This window comes from Chelmon rostratus, chromosome 19 (genome assembly GCF_017976325.1).
Source record: "Chelmon rostratus isolate fCheRos1 chromosome 19, fCheRos1.pri, whole genome shotgun sequence".
Taxonomy (NCBI): Eukaryota; Metazoa; Chordata; class Actinopteri; order Chaetodontiformes; family Chaetodontidae; genus Chelmon; species Chelmon rostratus.
Window position 1 is genome coordinate 1,067,004 of NC_055676.1, and position 25,074 is coordinate 1,092,077.

At 40.9% G+C, this 25,074-nt stretch overlaps 2 protein-coding genes across 3 annotated transcripts; one reads left to right on the forward strand and one right to left on the reverse strand.

Moving 5' to 3' along the window:
* Positions 1 to 1,286: 1,286 nt before the first annotated feature.
* LOC121623565 (sperm-associated antigen 16 protein) lies at positions 1,287 to 4,152 on the reverse strand. Its single transcript, XM_041960884.1, has 3 exons — positions 3,199 to 4,152; positions 2,047 to 2,151; positions 1,287 to 1,934 (listed from the first exon to the last, which is right to left on the reverse strand). The coding sequence occupies exons 1-3, from the start codon at positions 4,150 to 4,152 to the stop codon at positions 1,287 to 1,289; spliced, it is 1,707 nt and encodes a 568-aa protein (XP_041816818.1).
* Positions 4,153 to 5,518: 1,366 nt separating this feature from the next.
* On the forward strand, positions 5,519 to 23,868 carry wdr91 (WD repeat domain 91). Of its 2 annotated transcripts, none has more exons than XM_041960169.1 (18): positions 5,519 to 6,224; positions 7,546 to 7,681; positions 7,826 to 8,005; positions 8,092 to 8,299; positions 8,406 to 8,488; positions 9,160 to 9,269; positions 14,554 to 14,725; positions 15,062 to 15,247; positions 16,208 to 16,404; positions 16,496 to 16,550; positions 16,678 to 16,773; positions 17,399 to 17,493; positions 18,726 to 18,879; positions 19,431 to 19,539; positions 19,893 to 20,005; positions 20,126 to 20,233; positions 20,799 to 20,888; positions 21,240 to 23,868. In XM_041960169.1, the coding sequence occupies exons 2-18, from the start codon at positions 7,559 to 7,561 to the stop codon at positions 21,402 to 21,404; spliced, it is 2,244 nt and encodes a 747-aa protein (XP_041816103.1). In that variant the 5' UTR covers positions 5,519 to 6,224; positions 7,546 to 7,558; the 3' UTR covers positions 21,405 to 23,868. The 2 variants fall into 2 exon arrangements, with proteins under 2 accessions (XP_041816103.1, XP_041816102.1); XM_041960168.1 differs by having other exon boundaries at positions 5,520 to 6,224; positions 7,551 to 7,681.
* The last annotated feature ends 1,206 nt before the right edge of the window (positions 23,869 to 25,074 follow it).

Genomic DNA, 25,074 nt, shown 5'->3' on the forward strand with positions numbered 1-25,074 from the left:
AAAAAAGGGTCATCCTCAAAAAGCTCAGTCATTCACAGGCGAGGATCGAGTGAAGTTGACTGCTTTGTGAACACATGATTGTATAATGGCAAAAACCCTGGAATCACTGGTGAATAACCAACAACTAAACAACAAAATATTCTGTTCACAGTCTTCACTGTCTGGTTTCAGACAATGCATAGTACCATGTGTGACATGACTTCTACACAAGATTGTTTCTTGGAGGGACAATGGAAGTGTTGTTCGGCTGTTATCATTGACTTGTTAAAAGCTTTCATTACAGTTGATCATTTTCTGTTTATTCAGACACTGTAGTATGGGGTTTGGTTCAGTTGCCTGTAGATGGTTTCAGAGTTGCCTTTGTTAAAGCTTTCAGGGAAAATTGACTCTGTTTGGGGAAATATGGTGTTAATAAAAAAATAACTGTAACACGCAACACTCTAATCATTTGTCCAATGTCCAAGGACAGTTTCCAGAGCTCAGCCATGGGAGAGGAACGCTGAGTTTGGAAGAGGTCTTCAGCCCCTTGGGTGTTAACACTCTGTGTGTTCTTGAGGTATATGATCAGATGAGTCAAATATCACACATACGTTAGATTAAGCATGATAAGAGGTAAACTGATGTTTCAACTGCAAGACACTCTCAGTGGTGATATGTGAGACTACACAGGACAGGCCATAAAGAGGGAGTCCTAATGTGGGAATGTATACAAAGGGGACTGTTTAGATGTGAATCACCAACAGAGGTTGACATTTATGGGTGAGAGTGGAGGAATGCACCCCTCAGTAAGACAATGTGCAGAACATGGCCTTATTTGGGAGTTAGGTAAGCCATGGGTGGAGTAGGACAGACTATTATGCTATATATTGTATTGTCTTTAGGATAACGGCAGAGTCTTCTGATCTGACCCTGAAGCTCTCTCGGATGGCCGGCATCTGATCTGATACTGCTTGTTAATAAAGGTCTCTTCAACTCAAGCTTGTATCAGCGGAGTTCTTCCTACATCATCATCATACCACTGCTCAGCAGGACCTGGCTGATAAACATCATTCTGTTAGAGGAATATCCCACAGTAAAAGAAATGAGTTTGAAAGCTAACGTTGAGGTCAGAGCTGGGTATCAAACCTTTTTGCAATATCGATCAAAACATTTATTTCTCTAAGTTTGCATCACCACAAGAAAACAACATTTGTAAAATCATCATGTTGACAGCAGGATAATCTGATCATTATCTGAAACATTATCAACAGGTTTCACTTCCGTTTTTCATTCACATTCAGATGATGTCATGACCAGACATTAATCATGCCATCACTCCCTGCTGACATCACAGTCTCCCCCCTGTGGTCGAACATTACGCTCTGCACGTCATCGCTGTGTCCCGACAGGCTGCTCACCACGCAGGAGTCCATCTCCACCAATCTGACCAGACCGTCGCTGCTGGCAACAGCCAGCGTCTTCCCAGATGGGCTGAACGCCACCTGGTTGGCCGCCAGCGGTCCCGCATCTACCGTGGCCATGGCCAACGCAGACTTCCTGATATCCCACAAGTTGATGATGCCACAGGAGTCACACGATGCCATGACGTTGCCTGCCAGGCTGAAGGCAGTGTGGTTGCAGGGGTGCTGGTGTCCATGGAAGGTTGCGGTGCAGACACTCAGTCGGGAGTCCCACATGGCGAGAGTTTTGTCAGCCGAGCAGGTGAGGAGGAGGTTGGAGAAGGGCAGGAAGCAGACACTGTTGACGGAGGCGGTGTGGCGACGCAGTGTGAAGCGGCAGCGCTGGCTGTTCAGGTCCCAAAGCTTCGCGGTTCTGTCGGCAGAGCAGGAAGCCAAAAAGTGGCCGCATGAGTGGAAGGAGCAGCCCCAGGTGGGCTGGCTGTGTCCAGACAGCGTCAACACACAGCAGCCACGAGAGAAATCCCAGAGCTGGACCTGCAGGAAGAACCGTCCGAGTCAACCACAGGACAAGATCAGGATCACACAGAGGAGCACAAATCTCGAGAAGAGACGTTATGTTGGGTTTGCTTTGTGAACATGAACTTACCACAGTGTCTCCACTCGTTGTTGCCAGTTTTGTTCCATCAGGGTGAAAACTGCAGCCAGACAGCCAGTCAGAGTGACCCCCACCTGTCAGTACCAACTGACCAACCTGGAAAAACACACTACATGACGTCAGCCAATCAGAGTGACCCTCACCCATTAACAGAATGATGTTATTTTCCTGTCTTGCCTCTTGCATTGCCTCTCACTTTCTAACATTTAGTTATGTCTGGTCTCTTTAACTTCACAGTATCCCTTTATTTTGTAACATGTCTTCCTGCTTTATCTCAGTCTCAGGGAAAATGAGACTGAGATTTTCCCTGTCATCTATAAGCTCACATTTATCATATCCAAACCTTGATAAATGTAATCTCATTTGACTTTGTAATCGTCATCATTTCATAACTTACAGGATTTCACCTTTTCTCCTTTTATGTTATCGCAAATCTATTCCATTTCTTCAATGCTGTTTATCTTCTCATGTCTTTGCTTTATATCTCATCTTTAGTATCTCATCTTATCTGCCATTGTGTCATCTGCTAACCAATATTATAGTGTTTCAGTTGATTCAATACCATCTCGTTTCATGGTATGTTATCAGTTCTCATGTCATCTCATGTCATCTCATTGAATAGTATCTTCTCAGCCTGACATATCGTAATATTGAATACTTTTGTAGTTTTTGAATTGAGATCTCAGATAGCATGTTTTTTTAATAGTCTCTTGGCTCATCTGAGTTTGTTTTATGTCATCTTATAAGCAATGCTCCACCTTTTAAACTATTTTCATTTTTCTCATCTTCAGTCATTTTAACAGCTAAGAGACATCTCATATGATCTCATTCCACTGGTATTTTGTTTCATCCTGTGGTAACATGCCTCATCTCAGTTTGTATCATAACTAACACCATCTCAACTTTTTTTCTAATTTACTAAAATTGCATTTCATGTCACATCTCATTCCATTGGACACTTTATTGCATGTCATGTCTCAACAAACTTCTTTTTTTAATAGTTTTTTTTTCTCAACCACTTTGACAGAATCTCATCCCATGTTTGATAAAATCTTGTCAACGCGTCACATCTCATATGTGATCCTCATGTCATCTAATCTCATCTCTCTCATTAATTTGAATACAAGAACACGTTCATCTTACTTTTTCTCCATTGGCTGGCAGCGCCCACAGCCTCCAGCTGCAGTCACTACTGGCGGTGGCAACGATCCGTTTTTGTGGATGGAGATCGATGCAGCTGATGGGAAGCTTGTGTGCTCTGATGGAGCAGGACAAGCTGAAGGAACTCGGGCTTTTCCATTTTTCAAAATTCACCTGAGCCAGGTGAGAGTTCACCAGCCTTCTGTAGATGGGAAACTCTGTGTCCTTTTGATGCCTGGTTCTGGTGCTTTTTGCTGGTGATTTCTCAGTGCTGTTGCTGCTTTGGATGCTTCTCTCTTTGTTGATTTGGGATTTTTCCTGAATCAGTGTTGCATCTGTGGTCTTTTGCACTCGATCCTTTTTTAGACTAATGAGCATTTTCTGCCTCAGAGCTGCTTGATACTTGTTGTCCAGTTGCCGTAGCACAGGCTTGTAGGACTCCAGGTGTTTCTTCAGTTTTTTGAAGTCCTCGATCAGCCTGTTTTTGTCCTCAGCAACTCGTCTGTACTGAAGCCGGTGGAAATCCCTCTCCCTCTGCATCTTCACCAGGCTTTCCCCTGCCACCAGCACCTCCTGTCTGAGCATGTGTGTCTCTCTGCGGATTATCTCTAACTCACTTTGGAGGAGCTGCCGGTGTGTGAGAGCGTCAGTGATGAAGAAGATGCCTGTCGCTGCCATCGAGAGAGTTTCTGTCAGAGTTTTCTGAACTGGACCACTGTACCACTCTTTCTCGAAGCTGTTCAGAGTTCGGCTCAGGCCAGCTCTCTGGAGGAAGTTCCTCAGGAAGTCGTCCACTGCTTCTGGGATTTTGTGGATGATTTGTTGTTTGAATAGTCCAGGTTGTCTTGTTGAAGCACTGGAGGAGGCAGCCTCTCTCATTGGCTCCTTAAAGTCCTCCTCCTCTGAGAAGATATCCTTGTTCTCCACCACTGCTCTTTCTTTTCTCCTTACTGACATTTTCTCTCCTCTGCCTCTGAGCTTCTTGTTTACTTGTTGCTACAGTAACTGCGCTCAGAGCAGCTCAGAAACCTGAACCATTGTTGTTTACCCTGTTACCGTAGAAACTCTATGACACTTGGTTACAACACTGTTCAAAAGTCAAAGATTAGGTCAGCAAGGACAAAGGAGTAATTTTAAGTAACGCTGCAAGCTGCAATAAATGCCCCCCCCCCCCGCCTCAATGTGCCCAGTAATGGCTTCACTACTTGGCACAGACTTGTTACACGGCTTTTCATGTTCTTTGGACACTGCTAGCAGGAGTTCAGTGTCACTTCCTGTGTCCACTATGTGGCAATAGAGAACACCCAGTATATCAAGTGTAAAGAACACCATGACATTTTCATGTAACTCAAATGAATGAGTGTCGCAAAAGACTTACTTATTTCTAGTAGGTGATGCAATGACAATGTCAAAGCATATTTGACGTACAGCTACTTCCTGTTTTGTGACAAAACATAGAAATTCAGCTCGCTGCCACGACAACACTGTTTAAAGAAAACTCAACACCCATCCCAACATAACATCATCAAGATTTTCTGACCCGACCTGAGGTTGATCTGGTCAATCTGACTATTACTGAATATAGGAATGTAGATATGTTTTATATGTTTTGCAGATTTAACCATGTACACTTAAGTTACAACAATTTCCATGGCAAAATTTGAGACACACCATTCAGCAATAACTCAAAAATCAGACCTAATTTGAAGTCAGTCTGATTTGTTCTCTTGGAGGAGTTTGTTTAAGTACAATTCCTGGAAATAGTAAAAACTGCACAAATATTGCACAGTAGAATGAAAATGGCTGACTTCTTGTTTGGTTTAGGATATATTTTGTAAAAACAAAACAAACGTTATTTGTCACATCAGAAGTGTTAACAAATGGAGATGGAAGATACAATCAAATCTTATTTACGTGTGACTGTAAAAACAATAAAAATTGAACAAAAACGGTAAATAAGACAAATGCAAAATGAATATGACACTTCTTTTATTCAGTCAGATTTCATAGAGTTCATATATATAAAGAGCAAACATTGATATACTCTAAGAAAAACGATATTTGTGAATAAAACATTTCCCAGTGAAGATCATAACAACATTTAAGGTGTGTTTACATTGACATACATTATGACATTTTGGCCGCCAGAGGACGCTCCAGGGTGACGCCAGCTGGCGATGTCACATGAAGTCGTCACATGACTGTCACATGGCTAACACAACAGGAAGAGAGGGATGACGGAAATGGCCTCGGGGCGGGAGTCGGAAAGAGAATTTGAAAATTAAGACACGATACAATTTGAAAATAAAAAGAAAAGGAAGAAGAGTTGTTTGTGTGATTTCAGTCAGTCAGTGAGGAAAAGGAGGTGTATCTGGTGGGGAAGATATGACGAAATGGTGGCAGTACAAAAGGAAAGGAGCAGGAAAGAAATTTGAAATTCTAGCAGATCATCTATATGGACAAGAAACGATTTTTGGTATTCATTGCCATGGTGATAAGCCATGCTGTTGAATTGCAGGACAGAAGAAAGATGGTGTTGGACGCTGCCAGTAGATCCCTAACGTGGTGGATATATCTGGAGAAGATTTTGATTCTACACACCGGGCTAGGGATTTACACCAACTCAGACAACTGGTTAATGTGTCTGAAATATAGCAGTGACAGTGTTGTAAACGGGTGGACACTGTAAACCCTATGCTGTGAGCCCTTTTCACGGTGAGCTTGCTATACAATCCAGTAGGTGGCGGTAAAGCAACACGTAGGGATGCCAACTAACGTAAAACTCCAAAGACGAAGAAGGAGAAGAGGAAGGAGCAGGAAGAGATTTTCTCTTTGTCGTAACTTAAGTATATTCCATTTTATTACATTCACAACATGACAGAGGAGCAGCTGTACGCTCCTGGTCTTAAATAAAGTTAATTCCATTTCACGGGTTAAAGGTTTTATTTGAAGGCGGTACGAGCTGCACGAAGAAACTGACCTTCACTAAAAATTCTGTCTGGTGAAGATAATCTTGATTACCAACCCAGGTACGTAAATATTAAGCCACGACTTAAGACCTTTTTTGAATAAATGCGATCTACATGTTAACTCGGCATATCTCTAACCCTCCAAGTATTGTTCAAAGTCATCAGAATGTAAAATAAGAGCATGTCGTTCGTCAAGGTGGTACATTTTGTTGAGGAAAGAATCAACTAACGGAGCTTCGGTGACACTTGAGATTAAACACAGATATCTTGAATTCTTTTAATTTAGACAAGTTACTGCCGTTTGGTGTTTGCTCGGGTATAGAGTGAATGCGACCGTTTCTTTAATGACGCAGCTATGTGTCCACTTTAATGGGATGTCTTAATGGACTTTGGCTCGAATGTTTTTTTTTTAAACTGAAGGCGCAAGGGATCAAAACTACTCAGAACAGAAACCGTTAGATTCAACAACAGTTTGTTGAATGCTTTTCTAAAGATAGGGCAGTTTGCACAATGAAAACTTCATTTATAAGTTTCTGCTGAATAGAAGGTTTGCTCTATCCTAGCAAGCGTTTAACTGGAGAATTTGTGCTTCAGGGTCCAACCCGCGGTGTGTTGGGATCAGAGAGTGCAGGGATGCTAAGCAGCATTTTAGTAGTATGTTACTGGTCGATGAGGTCTGTAGATAAGGCTTTTTAAAGTAGTCAGTGTGACTAAGACTAACTGGGATGGCATTGTGATACTAACAGTTCAGTTTAAATAATGGGATGCAGGTTGGTTGATTATTATTCGTTGTTTATGATATGTTTAATGTCATTTTGACTAATGGTCAATGTGAATACAATTAATGGACATCAGGGTTACATTAGAATCACCTTAAGATCACAAAAGAAAAGGCAACATGAACAACACAGTTGAACCAAGTGGCCTATACAAAAAGTCAGTTTGTCCATCACAAATACTTTCCTTCCTTTGCTCATCCATGATTTGAGTGTGAGAGGTTCAGTTTTATAACAGTGTTTAAATGTGCCTGCCTTATAGCAGGGGACAGATATACATGTCACTTCCCATTACTGCTGCTTGGTATGCAATGATCTGATACACAGGATCTGGAATGGCTCGTTACTGACCTTACTGAGTGCACTGGGTATCAACCATGATGAGACCAATCCAACTTAGTTTCTAGTTCCACAGCAGTCCCTGGTCCAGTGTTACCTTACGCACATATAATTGCACTATGTTTCATAGAATGAGGTTTACAGAGAGCGCTGTTATCAGACAGGTACTTTTGATGTATCTGAATTGGTATAAGGATAGAAAAAGTTGAAAAGCGTTCTAAAGTACTTTTTCTTAAGGCTGTTTGTATTGTATTGCACCTTGCAAGCTCAGAGGTCACCATGGGGTCAGCAGTGGAAAGGACAGACGAACACGTGAGAGAGTATCTGATCTATCGTGGCTTCACCAGCACTCTGAAACACCTGGACAGTGACATCAAAGCGGACAAGGAGAAAGGCTTCAGGGTATGACGTGGAAATATGCATGGATGTATTTTTTTTCTGAAGGACTTTTTACTAAACTAAGAAGGGGATGTTTTAAACACAGATTCTCTTCTAAAGAGATTATATTTAGGTTTGTCTTAAATCTAAAGAATCTTCCATGTGCAGGTGGATAAGATCATCGATCAGCTGCAGCACTTTGTCCAGAGCTTCGACCTTTTTGGTTTAAAGGAGTACTGGCTCTACCTGGACAGACGTCTGTTCTGCAGACTGGAGGACGTGTACAGATCCACAGTCAACAAACTGAGAACCAGTCTGTACAGATACTACATCATCAACACCATCCAGGTAACACCCTGCAGAGAAAGCGAACACCTCAGATCGTATGTTTCTTAAACAGAGCAGCAGGTAAGCCTCTCCTTTCGTCCTTCTAGAAGGGAAACCTGGAGAAGACTCAGGAGTTTTTCCAGAAGCAGGCTTTAGAGCTGCAGGGTCAGGCCGAGTGGCGCGATTGGTTCATTCTGCCTTTTATCCCTGCCCCGGAACAGAACCCAGCATTCTCTCCCTACTTCTCCCGCCAGTGGACCGACACCTTCCTGGTTTCACTGCACAACTTCCTGTCTGTCCTCTTCCAGTGTATGCATATCCTTCAGCCGAATGAGCTGTGATCATAGCTGTGATGTTACAAGTTGCGTCTGTGCATTTAAACTCTGGATTTGCCGGGACCTCGTCCTTAACTAGTTTTCACCTCAGCCGGTCCTGCTGAGCTTTGACGCTGAAATCCAGAAGACAGCCGGCCTGACAGAAGAGAACGAACAGTACCGCCAGCTGGTGAGAAGAAAACAATTTCCCTGTTAAAACATTTACAACAATGTTTGAATGCACAACGTTTTTTGATATAAAGAATAAGTAAAAATAATAAGTGCAAATGTTAAGTCTTGTGTGGTTTAAACCGTTCCTTTTAATGGTTCAACAAATTCCATTTAACTTATTTTAAAAGTCCAGTGAGATTTAAATACTCCTGTTATTTATATAATTAACTTCATCAAGATTAACTTTGCATGTCATTTTAAAAACATCCATATTCGATCAGTTTATCCATCTATTTTCTGCTGCTTATTCGGGACTGTGTGGCAGTGGCAACTCACTAAGTATGCCAGCTCCTCCTGGGGTATCCTTAGGCATCCCCAGGCCAGAGAGGGTGCATAATCTATCCAGCGGATGTCTAAGATCCTCATCCCGTCTCGAAGGGTTCGCCCAGCCACCCTATGGAGGAAAATTCTTCCATTTATTGCTTGTGTCAGCAATCAGCTAGTGACCATAGATGAGGACTGGAAAGACTTTGATTTACTCATCATAGATTGACGAGTAAATCGAAAGCTTTGCTTCCTTTCCTGCTTAGCTCCCTCCTCACCACAGCAAAAGGTTTAAGTACACAGTATCGGGGTATAATTTTACTTGTTGCTGTATCTGACCTGTCTGTCTTGTCTTATCTCGTCCAGCTGTTTGCCCTGCAGACCGAGAGTCGGGACCAGAGAGACAGAGATGAGGTGGTCCACCACAAGCTTCCGGTGTATGTCCAGAACATGGACCGACTTGGAGACACTGAGCTGTGAGACATTAACATCACTATCTTTAATAATGACTGACTACAGCTAAGATGGCTGCCATTTGTTTGTTTTTTTAATGTTCATTGTGTTGACTCTTGTTGACAACATAATGGTTCAAAGAAACTTTATTTATTAGACCGGTAGATACTTTCCTAAAATGACGCTGGAGAATTGAGCACTTGGCTGCCATGCTTTGAATAAAATGGAAGTATTATTTTTCTGATGTTTTACAATCTTTGGATATAAGCTGTTTAAAACACAAATACTAGATTAACAGGAATGAACTTGTTCTGGTTTATGCACTTCAATGAAAACAAAAACTGCATTATGTCTATATCTTAAATCTTCCTTCTAAAAGGTGTTTTGACAGGTTAGGCAAAATGAGTGCAGAGTATCTGTCCACATCAGTTTTGTGTTTTTCATCCTAATCTTTGTTTTTTTTTCTTCTTACCTCAGGACAGACACACGAACTGATTCTAATTGTAGTACTCTTCATGCTAGCTCGTTTTACCTCACTGCATTGACTGACAGCATTTGTTTTACTTGTACTTTATTTCTAAGTTTCGACTATGAAGTCTAACCTGTCGTTTGTATAGAATAGAATCCTTTACTGAAAAAAGTTAAAAATATGATTTAAGTCCTGAGATTTATCTCTGAATTTTGAGGATAAAGTCTGGAGCTCTGAGTATTGCCAGAGAAGTCAGATGTGAGAGAGAGACTGAAGTAAGAATATCTACTTATTCCTCAGAATTGTTGCAAGTCATTTCTAATGTTTTTGGCGTTTAAAGCCCAGAAAAGTCCAAAAGTTGGATTATTGTGTAACAAACGAATAAAACAGAAAGTGATAATTTGCTATTTTTTGACATATATTCAACAGACAACACAAAATAGACAAGACAATATATTTAAAGTTTTACCTTGAAAGGTTCAGTCATTCACAAGCAAGGATAGAGTGAGGTTCACCTCTTTGTGAAACATTATTATATAAAGGGGATTACTACACTGCCTCAGGAACACAGGGCATCTCTACTTTTTTAGAATCACGGTTGCAGAATTCTGAGGCACTTTGAAGCAGACAAAACTGCTGAGTTACTTTGTGCTTATTCATATAAATGATATATCTAAAAAGCTTTTGACTAAGTTATTGTTAATGATACCGTATTTATGACATTTTGTGTGCTGTGATGCAGTTGATGTTGCCAAATAAACAATTCACCTGATGAATTGTTGTTTTTGTCAGTACGATCGATTATTGTGAAATTTCCACTGATGGCTTTCACACGCTGACAGAGCACTGTAGACAGGGCTGACAAGTCCAGTGCACTGTAAAATTAATACTGCTAATAAGAAACTTTGATATCAGTAAAGCATAATGAGATGCCAGCATATAAAAACATGAAATTATTGGTTGGCCAATAGATAAAAATGAATTTAAGTTGAAGTGGAGTGATTTAAAGGAACATGTTGATGTGGAGAGCCTTAGCTCCTCAGAGAGGTCATTCCAGACCAGAGGAGCCCTGACAGCAAAGGCACAGTCTGCCCTTTAGTCTTAAGTCAGTCTAGTCATGTGGACTTCCAGCCTGCAGGGTTGCACAGCAAAATTGTCAGCAAGTGTCCAGTGGGATTCAAGAATTGGTATGAGGCAGAAGTTACGGCAGTTACAGTCTTACTGTAGACAAGAATAATAAAGAAGTTCTTTTTGTGCATCTCTGATCTCCCAGCGGTCTATTTCTTTACCTCTGATCCTACCAGGACGTTAAGGTTCTCAAGCGTGGCAGAGTATAGAAGAGTGGATGAGGGTACCAGATTAGAAAATGAATGTTGAGGTTGTTTTCGTTCCAGTGTAGTCCACAGCATTGCTTCCCGTGCTTTATTCTGCACACTGTGCAGATTATCTGCTCTTATGCATCTGTTTTTAAACCGCCTGTCAGCCAGTGCAGCATACTACATCAGCTGTTGACTCTTTTTGGAGACCTGAGAGGAATGCATTGAGTTTTCAATGGGTAGAATAAAAACTGTCACTAGGACCTATACCTATGTACAATTTGATGTTATTGGCATGGAAGCAAATACCATGCTTGCAAGTAATGATCCGTAGTGGTAACATTTACAATTGTTGAAAGAATCATGATCAGAAATGTTTCTCAGAGGATATATCACAAACACAGGTTGTTTTTCTTTCTGTAGCAATGACCTCAAAGTGTTTGTCAACAAATATCTAGCTATTTAATGTAATGTAACTGATGAAATAGGCATCTCCAACATATATAAATAATACACAAAAGAAATACATAAAAGCAGTCCACAGCTTAGCATGCAAAAGCACAAAACATGCAGCTCTTAGCTGAAATGAGTGATATTTTGTAGAATTAAGATGGACTCCAGTTTCTGTCAAACAAGACAAGACGAAACGAGATTTGTTGCTCAATTTGTTACAGCACTTGGTTATGTTCATTTTTCTTTTTCATTTTTACATTTCATGTGCACTGATGTTAGTGCTAGATGAAAAGTCAGGGGATCAAAGTCCGAAGGTTTCATTCTTAATGTCTGTACACATTTCATGACAACTCGTCCAACCCCTATTTCAGTGTGGCCCAGAGTTCTGTTGATGTGTATTTGCTTTGTCGCCTTGTTGCATCTTCCTCCCCACTGATGTAAAATATTAACTGCTTTGCTGGCACATATCAAACGTCTTGTCACTGTCTTTATGTTTGTTGATCTATCTCCATCTTTGTTCTCTTTCTTTTCTGCATTACAAAACTGCAGCTGTGTTGGTTTTCTTTGCTGCTATGTTACACTACTGTTTTGCTGGCTGTTGCCTTCATGTTTGATACAGTCATCTTTTGTTTTAGAGCTTAAACATTATTAATGTAATATAATGCACATTGCTGACAATGCACATCAGACAATATCACTGGAAGCAGTTGGGTGGATGTAGTGAAGTTTCTGTCAATGCAAACATTAATCCACAGGAAGCGGCCTCACAGCTTCCTGCTAATCTCCCTATGCGTTAAAATAGGTATATATAAAGTTATGGACCTGTAGGCAGTTTTTTGTGGTTATGTCAGTTTTAAATTTAAGAACCCACTTCAGTGGGCTGATTAGATGATGAGCTGTTAGGGCCAACATCAAGACTTCAACATATCACTGAGGTAAGTGGGCCCTTTTACCTGTTGGTCCTGTTGTATGTATCTCTCGTGAGTTGCTGCATCACAGGCTGTGACAAAGCCGTGGGGTCAGCTGCGGTAGAGACATCACAGCTGTCATAAGATTTAACACTTTACAATCTCAGAACCCATCAGCTATCATGTGACAACGATTTAGCCTCTTAGGTCAACTGCCAATGTTTTGGGCCTTCAAAACTTTTGGAGCATTTATTTATTTCGAGGGAGCAGGATAGAGATGACAGAAACTGAGGGGAAAGAGGAGGAACGACGTGGTCCCTGACCTAAGCAGAGACGTTGTGGTTCATGGTTGGTGTGATTACCATTTTTGTTGTCTTTGTTGAAATTGTTTTTTCTTTATTGTTGCTTGGCATCGTCTTTCTCTTTCATGTTGTCTTCTTGTCCCTCTGACATATCGATCTTTCATGTTGTCCTCTGTCATTAAAGACGCAGTCACATCAGCATGTATAACAGTGAACAGTGAATAAGTTCATTGGGGCAAAACAAATCTTAGCATTTCATTCAATTTTGTTGAACTTTGATGCACAAATTTGCACTGTTGACCAATAGCAAACTCTCAAGAGACGTCGGCTGACTTGAATAGCTACGATGCCTGACTAGCACTATCATGTTCCTGGCTGGCTAGCATATTAGCAGTTAGCTTGCCAGTGCAGTAGATTACTAATAGGTGGGGGTGATATAGTTAAAATCTTATCACGTGTGTGGGAGCCATGAATGAGTTTGAAGGGATTTCCTTGGTGTGTTGGTTGAAATATTGGTGTTTGTTATTGTTTAGGTTTGTGTGATTCTATTGATAAGGGAATATGTAGGTCAAGTGGATATGGGCGGGGATGTTACACATAAGCCCCTGCTCACCTTTTTTTTGTCGTGTGTGGCTAGAGAGTGAGGGAGGGTGAGCAGGATCGCCGTTTTTTTTGTTGACCGCTATTTCCTTTGATCACTGATCACTTTGATTATGAATTTGTGCACGATATCATAAGTTGATCATTCTTATCCGTAAATAAAAAGGTCAAACATATTTTCGTATTCCAGTGATTTTTTTCCGTTAAGCGCGTCAAACAAAGCGGAAGGCCCGGCCTCACAAATCACTACCTACCTGCATGAGACAATACCTTAGGAACAAAACACTCAACTAACTGAACACCCTTGCCCCCCCTCCCCTATGGTGGCTGTGAAAAGGCACTCTAAAGCCAGTACTTGGTTTGTCCGTTCTGGGTTACTGTAGAGACATGGAAGTGCAACATGCTGGACTCCGTAGAGGAGGACCCTCTCCTTCTGTAGATATAAATAGCTAATTCTTATGTAACAAAAATACAAACTTTCACACTGATGAAAACATAACTCTGAATAATATGTTTTTACCAATAAATCCCCATGAATCCTACTCACTGGACCTTTAAATTTGTGCAGATGGACGAAAACTACAGAAATTGAAAATGCCAGAAATGAAATTTGTGCATAGATAAAAGCAAAATGAGACAAAGTGCAATGCAAACAGACTTAGAGAACAAATCATGACTTACATGCAGCATGTGACTTAAATGTCCACTGACGCTTCTGCTCCACTGAAGCGACAAAAAATATTAACGGTCAAAAACATCCAATCTGTGTGGAGCAATGAGATGTAACCTTCCTGAAATTTAGAAGTGAAACAAACAGAAATGTCATATTCCCATCCCATTTTCTATTGTAGAACCAGTGCCACCAGCTGTTTATCTCCAAGTGCCCAACTCCTAATATTCCCACAATAGTACTGGATTCACATTTTCTTATTTTTCTGGAACATTTGGTTAGAAACCTGGCTTATGACAATGCAAATGGTGTTGTTTTGCCTCAAAATACGCAACAGTCAAACATGACCAAATGTACTATACAATGTCTTCATCACTCACACAGGTGGAACCTTATATTTCTTGATGTTTGAGTCTACTTAGGATACTTCCCTGCAGTCTATCTATTATATTATGTAAAGGGAGGATCACTCCTCTGCGTGCCCCTAAATCTTGACTTCATCACTGCTTAGAGTCATTTTGTACTCATTCAGTGCTTTGTTTTTTGTAAACTTTTTCACTTGTCTTCGTCTGTCTCTCTCTCGCTGTAGGGACTTGGTGTCGAGCCAGCGCGCTGTCAGTATGGCCACCACTCCTTCCAGAAACTTCTTCTCTACATTCCTACCACAGGGCAGACGCACTCCAGGGAAACTTCCTCAGTTCACCACTGGGTCTTCACCAAGCCAGGCAGCAGTGGGCAGGAAGGACCCGCCAACCAATACGGTGAGAGTGGGAAGTTGTTTAAAAGCTCAGTGGGATTGAAAACAGGAAATTTAATTTCTAAATACTAAAATTTCCAAATGACATTTGACTACACAGTTGGATGTTTGAGAAAGTAGTTTTCAGATGTTAATGGCCACAGAGCTGAAGTGAGTTCAGCTGCAGTTCCTCTTATGTCCACTGGTTGCTGCTCGTGACTGTATTGAAGTGAAAACCTCCAATTTCTCTGTATTAATACAATGTCAAGAAAGTTCAGCTCCCAAGAGATAATGTTCTGTTTTATTCTGAAAGTTTGGATGGAGATTTTGAAAATTACAATCCAACATTTGTCTTTTCTAGCCTGCAAAGTCAAAAGAGACAGTCCAACCTAAGGATGTGAAGCCAGTATCCTGCCAGGCATCAACCGGTGAACCTGCAAGCTCCCAGTCCCAGCAGTCAACAAACCAGCCGACACATCCCAGACACAAGAGAATCCAGGATCATGAGAAAGAGAGGAAGGAGCTTTTCTCCAAACCACCATCACAGGTACCTGAAGGATGGTACTGGGGGAAGTTTTTTCGTAAGAGCTGAGGTCACCTGCTTGGTGCATTTTTACAAAACCTGGTGCATTTTCAAGATTCAAGATTTCTTTGTTGTCATTGAGCATGACATGTCAATGAAATTAAACAAAAACGTAAACACAGGAGCTACGAGCCGCTGTGTGTGCACGCGCCGCCATCTTGGTTTTTTCCCATTTTTTTATTCAGTCAATTTTATTAAAGGAATGAAACAGTCAAACATTTTGGGGAATAAGGGTGTTCAGTTTCTTGCTGAGTGTAGGACAAGAAGCTAATACCACTTTCATGTCTGTATGACAAGTGTGTAAGGAAAGCCAGAAGGGAATCATCTTAGCTTAGCATAAAGCCTGGAAGTAGGAGGAAACTAGCTAGCTATGCTAGTTATCTCCCAACTTCACAAATACACATGCCTCTAAACCTCACCAGTTATCGTTTACCTTGTTGCTTAACTTGTACACAAATAGAAATAAAAAATGTAAAACCGACAAGTTGTGGTTTTACAGGGATTTGCATTTATGGGGAAACAATAGCTGGGCGTAGTGAATTCTATGTCCATGTTATGTTTTAACTTGTCTGATTATGACTAATCTAGCAAGCTTGCTAACTGATAATTAGCTAAATGTTAGCAAGTCAGTTAGTTTGGCATGCATTTTTGCTTAGCCAGTGCCAGCATGTTACCAGCTAGCTAGCATGCATCTGGGTAGCTCGTCAGCCACTATAGCTCTTTAGCTAACCCACAAGCAGTCACTACACCAAGCTTCCAGCACCACCTTTTTCATGAGGATGTACAAATAAATGTTTTGGTTTAAGATATTGTACTTCCATTTTATTCAGATTAATGTATTAAGTTTGGCTGTTGCAAATGTTTCCTGGGACTGGATGTTGATTCCTTTTGCACTGATAAGATCCCTCTATGTGTTGTCTTCAGACACTGGAAAAGAAGGGGGAGGCGGTGGAGGTAGAGGCTCTTGCAGAAACAGCCAGCGAACTTCCTGACTCCTCCTCCTCAAATAGCAGGCGCTGCGGAGGAGGAGTAGAGGAAGGAGGTCTGTCAGCGGAACAGCCTTTCATCAAACTCAGCCAAGAGGAGTATGGAGAACACCATTCCTCCATCATGCACTGCAGGTTTGACTTGGACACACTGCCAGTTCAGTTTAACTGGTCAGACTGGGGGCATCTTCTCTTCTCATCCATCCTTCTGACTTCTGTGTTCTAGGGTTGACTGTTCTGGTCGCCGGGTTGCCAGTTTGGATGTAGACGGGGTAATCAAGGTGAGTCATTTTTCTTTTGTGGTTGTATCAACATTGAGAACAAAAAACATGCATATTGGTATAACCATGCATAACTAACTGAAACACATTATGAAGCTTTGTTCCTCCTCCTTCTCCTCTTCCACAGGTGTGGTCTTTGAACCCCATCATGCAGACCAAAGCCACCATCATGTCTAAGTCTCCTCTGCTGTCTCTGGAGTGGGCCACCAAACCTGACAGACTGGTATGAACAAGAGACAGACTTCACATGGTCTGAGTATCGACATAGCATTAGCATTAATCAGGTTTCTGCTAATACTTAACCTGATAAAGGAAAGAGCAATCAATAAACTGCTGTGCTCAGGAAACAACCTGTATACTAAAGTGACATAAATAGAGTAATCCTGAACGCATTCTTCAATTCATGAAGCAAATTGCTTGGTTATATTCTGTCCTTAAACCATTGACATAGAACACCTGTCCAAAAAAATACAGATTCAATACAGCATGGCATGTGGACATACAAGTACCGAAAAATAAAATGAAATAAAAAAAAAAGTATGAATACATGTAACCTAAACAAGACTTTACGCATAAAATTGAATCATGATACGGGATAAAATTACTAAAATGTAAAGTAATAGTCCTATCAAGATGATTTTAGCACAGTTTGGATATTTGACAAAGGCACAAGTAGGTCTCTCCAAGTTAAAACATTAAATTGTAGGGGAGACTTTTGTTGTGTTTTAGGTAAGATTATGTTAAGTTTACAGTTAGGCACGTAACAATTAGACTCTCTTCAGGGAATTGATGGAAGTCGATGACAAAAACAAGATTCTGTGTACGTGTGTATGTGTGTGTGTGGTCAGTTGTTACTAGGCAGCGGTGTTGGTACAGTGCGGCTGTATGATACGGATGCCAAGAAGAATCTTTATGAGATGAACATCGAAGAAACTCATCCACGGTAAATCTGTGTGCCTGCCTGATGTATAGTATTAAATAACTGTACTGTAGGTGAAAAGTAAAGTGATGTAATGCTGGAGGCCATCAGCTGGTGATATAAGTAGTAAAGCACATAGCCTAATAAGAAGAGTGGGGAAATTATGTTATTTGCTTTCTTTCTGGGAGTAAGATGAGAAGATTGATATGTATCTCATGTCTGTGTGAGACACAGAGTTAGAACATGGTTAGCCTAGCTTAACAAAATATCTGAAGGCTCTGTAAAACGGCTAGCCTGACTCTGTCCAAAGTTCAAGAACACACCTGCCAACAACACTGTATCTCATTCATGTAAACAAACACAAACAGAAATGTAACAAGACTACAAGCCTGTAGCTATGCTAGCAGCTCTGTGAGGGATGATTCGTGCCAAATGCTAACAGCAGCATGCTAACATTCTTGCAATGTTGTACATGTTGCTAACATGCTATATTGGGCACATTTAATGCTCCAAGTTTCTGTTTGCACCCAGGTGAGAATTGTCACTACTATTGGCTATTTACACCCATCACCAGGTGATGTAGCACAAAGTGTGTCTACATAAGAAGGAGGTTGTGACAGATGAATGGGTCAAACACAGGAGATCACAAGGAGACCAAGGAGACCGTGTTCATGTTCTGTGTCAAACCAAAAGTCATTGCTGTCTTTTTCTTTTAAACAGATGACTTATTATTTTCAGTTTTCTATCATAGTTTGTTTAGGTTTAGGCACCAAAACCGGGGTTCTAATAGCATCTGCTGTTAGTGGTTACCATGTTCACCAACTTAGTTTAGCAGGCTAACAATATCTAATTTGCACAAAGTAAAGCTGAGCCTGATGGGAGTGTCATTAGTTTTGCAGGTATTTAGTCAAAGAGTTTGAACAAATTAAAAACAGGTTTGAACTTAGTTGCCGTCTAATGACATCACTAAATGAAAAGTAAGGCATTACCTAAGCGATTACAGTTCATCCTGTGGGAAACATGAATGTCAACCTATCCATGTCAAAACATTCACTAAACACGGAAAAGGGCAGCAAATTCTGTCGGTTTGGGGTTCCACTGAACTATTACTTGACAAAACAGACTAGAATAAACCTGAGACTTGGGTAAACAATACACACATTAGACAAAACTTGTATTTTGGCACGTAGCAATGAAAAATATTTGTTGTTGAAGGACAAATTCTGATAATAATATGTCCTTCCTGTGTCTCTCAGTATCCTGTCTTTAGCCTGCAGTCCCAGCGGTTCATCTTTTGTCTGTTCAGCTGCCGCTGTGAGTCGATCTGGGAGCAGTGATTCTGTTTCTCGACTCCCTATCCCAGTGTCTGGACAGCTGCTGCTCTGGGACACCAAGACTGTCAAACAACAGGTAATTAACCATCCAGTTCAAAGATAGTTGTTTTGAAAATAAGTAGTAAGTCAGCAGTTAAGAGTATTGCAGTGATTAGAAATTACAGTCCTATAACAATAACAAAAACTGTTTTCAAAAAGGATCAAAATCAATACAGCAGAACCAGAGAAATCATCTGTTTTATTCCATGCATTCTCTTCTTGGTAAAAATCTGGTGCCTGCATTACCCACACTACAACTTAACCACTGAGAGCTCTGTCAGAAATTTGAACAGAGGTCAGGTAAGCTCACTTCTTTCTAACTCCACATGCACATTTTTAAATCAGTGGAGTTCCTCTGTAACTCTGTAACCCTGCTGCACAGGGTGGTGACTGAAACAGTCATGCGTTGCTGTTAAACCCTACGTCACCATGGGCAGCTGGATACTCAGCAACATTTTTCTAATGAAGGTCAACCTGTGTCCATCGTCGGTTGAGCGCTTGATCTCAGGAGGATATCAGATCTAGTAGTAAAAAGCCTGAGTGATTTCCTGTAGCTTTGGTATAATCAGTGTTCTGTCTGTCTCTCAGCTCCAGTTCTCTTTAGAACCCGAACCAGTTGCCATTAACTGCACAGCCTTCAACCACAATGGAAACCTGCTGGTGACTGGAGCTGCTGATGGAGTCATCAGATTGTTTGGTCAGTGTTTATTTTCATGCAAGATTACTACTACTAACAGTCACTTACAAAAAGGATGACTTTAACTGCAACTAGAACTCAAAGTGACATCTTTCAAAATAGAGAAAGAGAAATATTAAATCTGAGAAATATTCATTCTTCCCAGCAAAGATGGTTAAATCAGTCCTGAGAATTTTAGTATCTTACTGAAGCAGCTCAGTGCATTGTGCAGAACAGTTTATTGATGTGTACTCACTTATATTTGCTATGTGGGTAAACATAGTTCTACTTGTGTAAATGATTTTGAAGCACTTTCTGTAACATTTCCACACTATATTGACTGAATACACTGTACTCTGAATTCTCTGTTGTAGATATGCAGCGGTATGAGAGCGCTATGAGCTGGAGAGCTCACGACGGAGAAGTTTACAGTGTGGAGTTCAGCTATGATGAAAACACAGTCCACAGCATCGGAGAAGATGGCAAGGTGTGTGCATGTGTGACTACAATTTTCTTAAATCTGGGGCTTTTTAAAGCCTGTTTTAATGTTGCCGGACATGTTACATCCTTCAAAAGAAACAGCCATACTGTGTGTGTATGAATTCAGTTCATCCAGTGGAACATCCATCGGTGTGGGGTGAAGCAGTCGGAGCAGCTTTTACCTCAGGACGCCACCGGGCCCTTCGTCCTGTCAGGGTACAGTGGATACAAACAGGTAAGAAGTGTAGGTTTACACAAGGCATCTACCATTCCAGAAAGGACCGTGTGGATGCAGGTTTTCATTCCAACCAAGGAGGAGCACACCAGGCTGTACTCATTTAATCAGCTGATCTCAGTCTTCAGCTGATAATTAGGTGACCTCTTGATTGGTTGGAACAAAAAGCTGCAGCCACACAGCCCTTTATGGAATGGTTTGGACATGCCCGGTTTACACCATTTAGAAAACCAAGACGACATCAATGATCCAAAATGAACTTTTCGGCTTATCTGCTAATGGTTGGTAAATTGAAAAAATTCAACTGCCAAAATATTTTTTAACTGGTCATGAAATGTGAGGATTGGCTGATTTTCCTATTGATTACTTTTTTAATTTAAATTTATTCTTAATGATTGTGAGGTTTGTACTATTAGATGGACATGACAGGCATTGGAAGTGTCTCTTTGGACTGGGTAATTGTGACAGCATTCTCACTATTTTTCTGAATTGTTACAAACCAAAAAAGTGATTAATGAAGAAAATAATCTGCAATCCATAATGAAGTGAATGAACTCTTGCTCAGGTTCAGGTTCCTCGAGGTCGGCTCTTTGCCTTTGACTCTGAAGGACAACACGTCCTGACCTGTTCCAGCACAGGAGGACTCATATACAAAGTAAATACACCTTCATCTTCACCTTCATCCTCATATACCCAGCTCTCATCCACACTCAACTCTTCTGGTTCACTTGAATGTGTATATGTACATCTTAACTTATCGAAATGCTCTTTCAAATGTGTGTTTTTATTTGTATGTAATCATTTTAATTTGCCATTATTTTAATTATTACATTTATTCCGGTTCTTGTTTTTTTATGATTTTGATTATTTGATTATTAATTTAATTTTAAGTATTTTTAAGTGTATACTTCTTCCCTTGCGGGATCAAAATGAATGTTTTTTCATTTACATTACATTTAATATTTGATTTGCTAATATCTCCTCCTTTCACCTCCCCCTCCTCCAGCTGACCAATGGGGAGCCAGCTCTGGAGACGATGCTGTCACTGGGTGGGCACAAAGCGCCAGTAGTGACAGTTGATTGGTGCTCGGCAGTCGACTGCGGCACCTGCCTGACAGCCTCTATGGATGGGAAGATCAAATTGAGCACACTCCTGGCACAGAAGTCCTAACTAAGGACCAGACAGAGAAAGTCTGTTGGGTCAGAGTTTCCTATTTCATAGTAAAGTGATTCAATTTGCTCAGTCACTCATGGAAATTGATAAATACTGTATGTTATCTGTTTCAGGAGGTGATACAGGCAGTAAAAAAAAAAAACAGTGAAACCTGTTACAAATTTATATTAAAATTCCACTGAAAGTTCAATCTAAAAGTATGTTTCTTTCTTAGAGCTGCATTCATTGATTTTTCTAGGCCTCGCGGGGGCAGAGGAACTCTGAAACAGTCTGACAGACTCACCGCCCTGACAAATTATCATCTTATAAAGTTGTTGTGGCTAACATGTTAGCAAGCAGCAGCCTAATTCCATCCAGCAGACCAATGTCATCATTACACTGGAGTCGTTTTTTGGCCACCTTATCGAAGTCCAACATTCACTTTCCTTTTAGCCTCCACCAACGTCTTGGAAAAATACCTGGCTCTGTAGCTGCTAGTTAAAATTTCATCACCAGCTATTTGCTAACTTTGTCTGTCTGCTGTTTGGTGCTGAGCAGGTAATGTACAGCCGGTTTTTAGTGCTTGTTTGCTGCAAACAGTCACCTGCTGCTAGAAAAAAGGTTGATAAGAGTGTTGAGGCTGAACTACTGGCTATTCACCCAGAGGGTAGTTCAGTCTTTTATATATTGACTGTCATTTAGTCTTTAACTGTGATTCTTTTGTCATGGGTTTCATATTGTTTTTGGTATTTAATTTTAGCTGTGTTACAGAACAAATTGCAAATGCTTTAACACATTAATGCAAATGATTATGTACAGTTGTCTGCTGTTGCCTTCATTACCAATTGTTTCTGCCATGTTGATCATAATGCATTATACTGGTCTTCCTCCAAACATCTGGGCATTTATTATTTGCATTAGTCATTCCATGTGAAATGGTTGAGCCAGGCATAATGGTTTTAATCCCCCCCTCCAACTCAGGCTTGACCAAATTGTGCCTTACGTTGTAGAAACAGCTGAAAGTCTGATTGTGAGACCCATTGCCTCCATTTTTAATCTTAGTCTAAGCAGTGGATTGATTCCCAGGTCCTAGAATTAAGTGTTTTTCTTTCCTTTATTAAAAAGTGAGGATCCCTTTCCAGACTGTCTGTTATTGCCAAAGTGTTTTAATCCCTTGTAAAACGAACAGCTAAAACAATTCTTGTCTCTATCAGGTTTCAGACAAGGGCATAGGACTGTACCTGCAGCCATATCAGTCACAAATTATATTATTACTGCTCTGAATGATAAAAAATAAAAATTAAGTACTGCACTTTTATTGATTTATCCAAAGCATTTAGTAGGATTAAATCCAGCAAAGGTACACCCCTATGCAGATGACACTGTCATTTATACCATGGCACCATCTTTAATGTATCCTTTATGGACTGGTTTTAAATTATTGCAGATGTCACTTGTTAATTTAAAATTGGTTTTAAACTGTAAAAAACTACATTTATTATCTTTATGCATTCTCTTACATGACCCATTGAACGTACGGGTCATCTAGAGAGGGTTGCGTCTTACAAATACAGACCAAAGTTGGGTTTTAAGACAAAAAATGTCTTCCTTTTAGTGCTAGAAAAAGATTAGTCCAAAGTCCCTTTTTTCAGTATTAAACAATGGTAATGGAATGTATATGCTTACATCTTCATCTATTTTGAAAAAACTGGATGTAGTCTATCCTGCCGCCTTATGGCTTGTAATGGGTCAAGTGTCCAGTCAAATTTTGGACCTTGGTCAATCCAGACCCAGCCAGAAACTCTGATCATTAAATGGTAGCCTGCGGGCCACATCTGTCCTAAAAGATAATATTAATGAATTCAGAAAATGCGTGCATTTTACATTACCGGTGAAAGAGTCCCAATCCATCCTGAGAGCGATTGTAGATTAAGTTGCTCTCTGGCAACGAGCCATAAAGAACTTAACTGAATAGAACTGAACAGACCAAACTAACATAATAAAGACAAAATAGACCTAACTGACCTAACCAACACAAGAACAGACCTGACACACATAATAGACCTCACGAACTGCACACAAAGGGGACATATATATACTGGCTGATCAGACCATTGTGAAACGAGAGGGATAACAACAAACATGACCAACTATACTACAAAATAAAACACAACAGGACAACTTGTCTGTCAGTAAGGCTATTTTGATAATTAATCTTAACAAAAACACCAAAGGCTCTACTATAATTTGAAGAAATAAAGAAAATCCTAAACTAAACATTGGAAATCACACCCGGATGCTGCAGGCACTTGGTGTGGCCCAATTGGCCACTTCCTTCATTTAACAGGTCTGCTCCCACAGTTGTGCCTTTTGCTCAGGTCTGGCCCGATGTCCCTCCAGCAGCAGTGAGACCCTCAACACTGGTAACTCAGAGAAATAAACCATTAGAACTTAAGACAAACTAAATAGAAGCTAACTAAATGTGCGCGCTACAAATAGAAACCACTATACTGTCAACTTATGCTAAATAAATATGTATGTGTTGTATGAAACCAAAAGGTATGTGTAATCCTTAATGTATTTGCTGTCTGTATGTGCAATGTGGATGTCATGAGGTCAAAAAGGTAAACTAAATGAATAATTAAATATAAAGAAAACTAAGGTGAGTGTAGGAGGGTTACCGACATTTATATCAGCTGTGTGGCAGCAGTTGCAGCCATCACACACCCCCCCTCTTCAAAATCATCACTGGGACAGCGAGAGAGATAGTCTGCAGTGACGTTATCCCTGCCTGGGATGTGATGAACTGTGAACCGGTATGGCTGCATGGCAAGGTACCACCGGGTGATTTGTCCGTTGGTGTCTTTCATCCTCTCCAGCCACTGTAGTGCTTTATGGTCAGTCTCCAAGGTAAACTCCATCCCCAGCAGATAATACTTTAAGGAATCCAGTGCCCACTTGATCGCCAAGGCTTCTTTCTCCACTGTCAAATAGTGGACCTCCATGGGGAGTAGTTTGCGACTAATGTAGGCGACAGGATGTCGGTCCTCTGATGGTCCCTGCAGAAGCACAGCTCCAATACCCCTCTCAGATGCATCAGTTTGCAGGACAAATCTTTGCTCAAAATCCAGACTATGGAGAACTGGGTTTTTACTCAGGGATTGCTGGATGTTCCGGAATGCTCCCACTGCCTGTGTTGTCCACTGGATCTTGTTTGGGGACCGTGAGCCTGTCATGTCTGTCAGCAGTACAGCCCTGGCTGAGAAGTTTGGTATAAATCGATGGTAAAAACCAGCCATCCCAAGGAATGACCTGAGCTGCTTCTTGGTTTGTGGAAGAGGACATGATTCAATTGCATTAACTTTGTGCACTTGTGGCTCAATCAACCCACCTCCAATGGTGAAACCCAGGTACTCTGTCTTGGTTCTGGCGAGAACACACTTTGCTGGATTGATTGTCAGGCCTGCAGAGTGCAGGCGATCCAGGACTTCCCTCAGGTGCCCTAAGTGCTCCTCCCAGGTGGTGCTGTAAACAACAATATCATCCAAATATGCACATGCAAAATCGGAAGTCTGGCAGAGTACCTGGTCCATTAGTCTTTGAAAGGTTGCTGGGGCGCCGTGCAATCCAAATGGCAACACTGTGAACTGGAACAGTCCCCACGGAGTCTTGAAGGCTGTTAGCTCCT

Bases quoted from the DNA above. Each gene is read 5' to 3' on its own strand.
- wdr91 (XM_041960169.1), top strand. From the start codon at position 7,559: ATGGGGTCAGCAGTGGAAAGGACAGACGAACACGTGAGAGAGTATCTG. The intron at 16,405-16,495 runs GTTTGACTTGGA...TCTGTGTTCTAG, and splicing joins TCCTCCATCATGCACTGCAG to GGTTGACTGTTCTGGTCGCC. The intron at 18,880-19,430 runs GTAATTAACCAT...TCTGTCTCTCAG, and splicing joins CCAAGACTGTCAAACAACAG to CTCCAGTTCTCTTTAGAACC.
- LOC121623565 (XM_041960884.1), bottom strand. From the start codon at position 4,152: ATGTCAGTAAGGAGAAAAGAAAGAGCAGTGGTGGAGAACAAGGATATC. The intron at 2,152-3,198 runs GTAAGATGAACG...GTGTTTTTCCAG, and splicing joins TGCCAGCCAATGGAGAAAAA to GTTGGTCAGTTGGTACTGAC. The intron at 1,935-2,046 runs GTAAGTTCATGT...TTCTTCCTGCAG, and splicing joins CAACGAGTGGAGACACTGTG to GTCCAGCTCTGGGATTTCTC.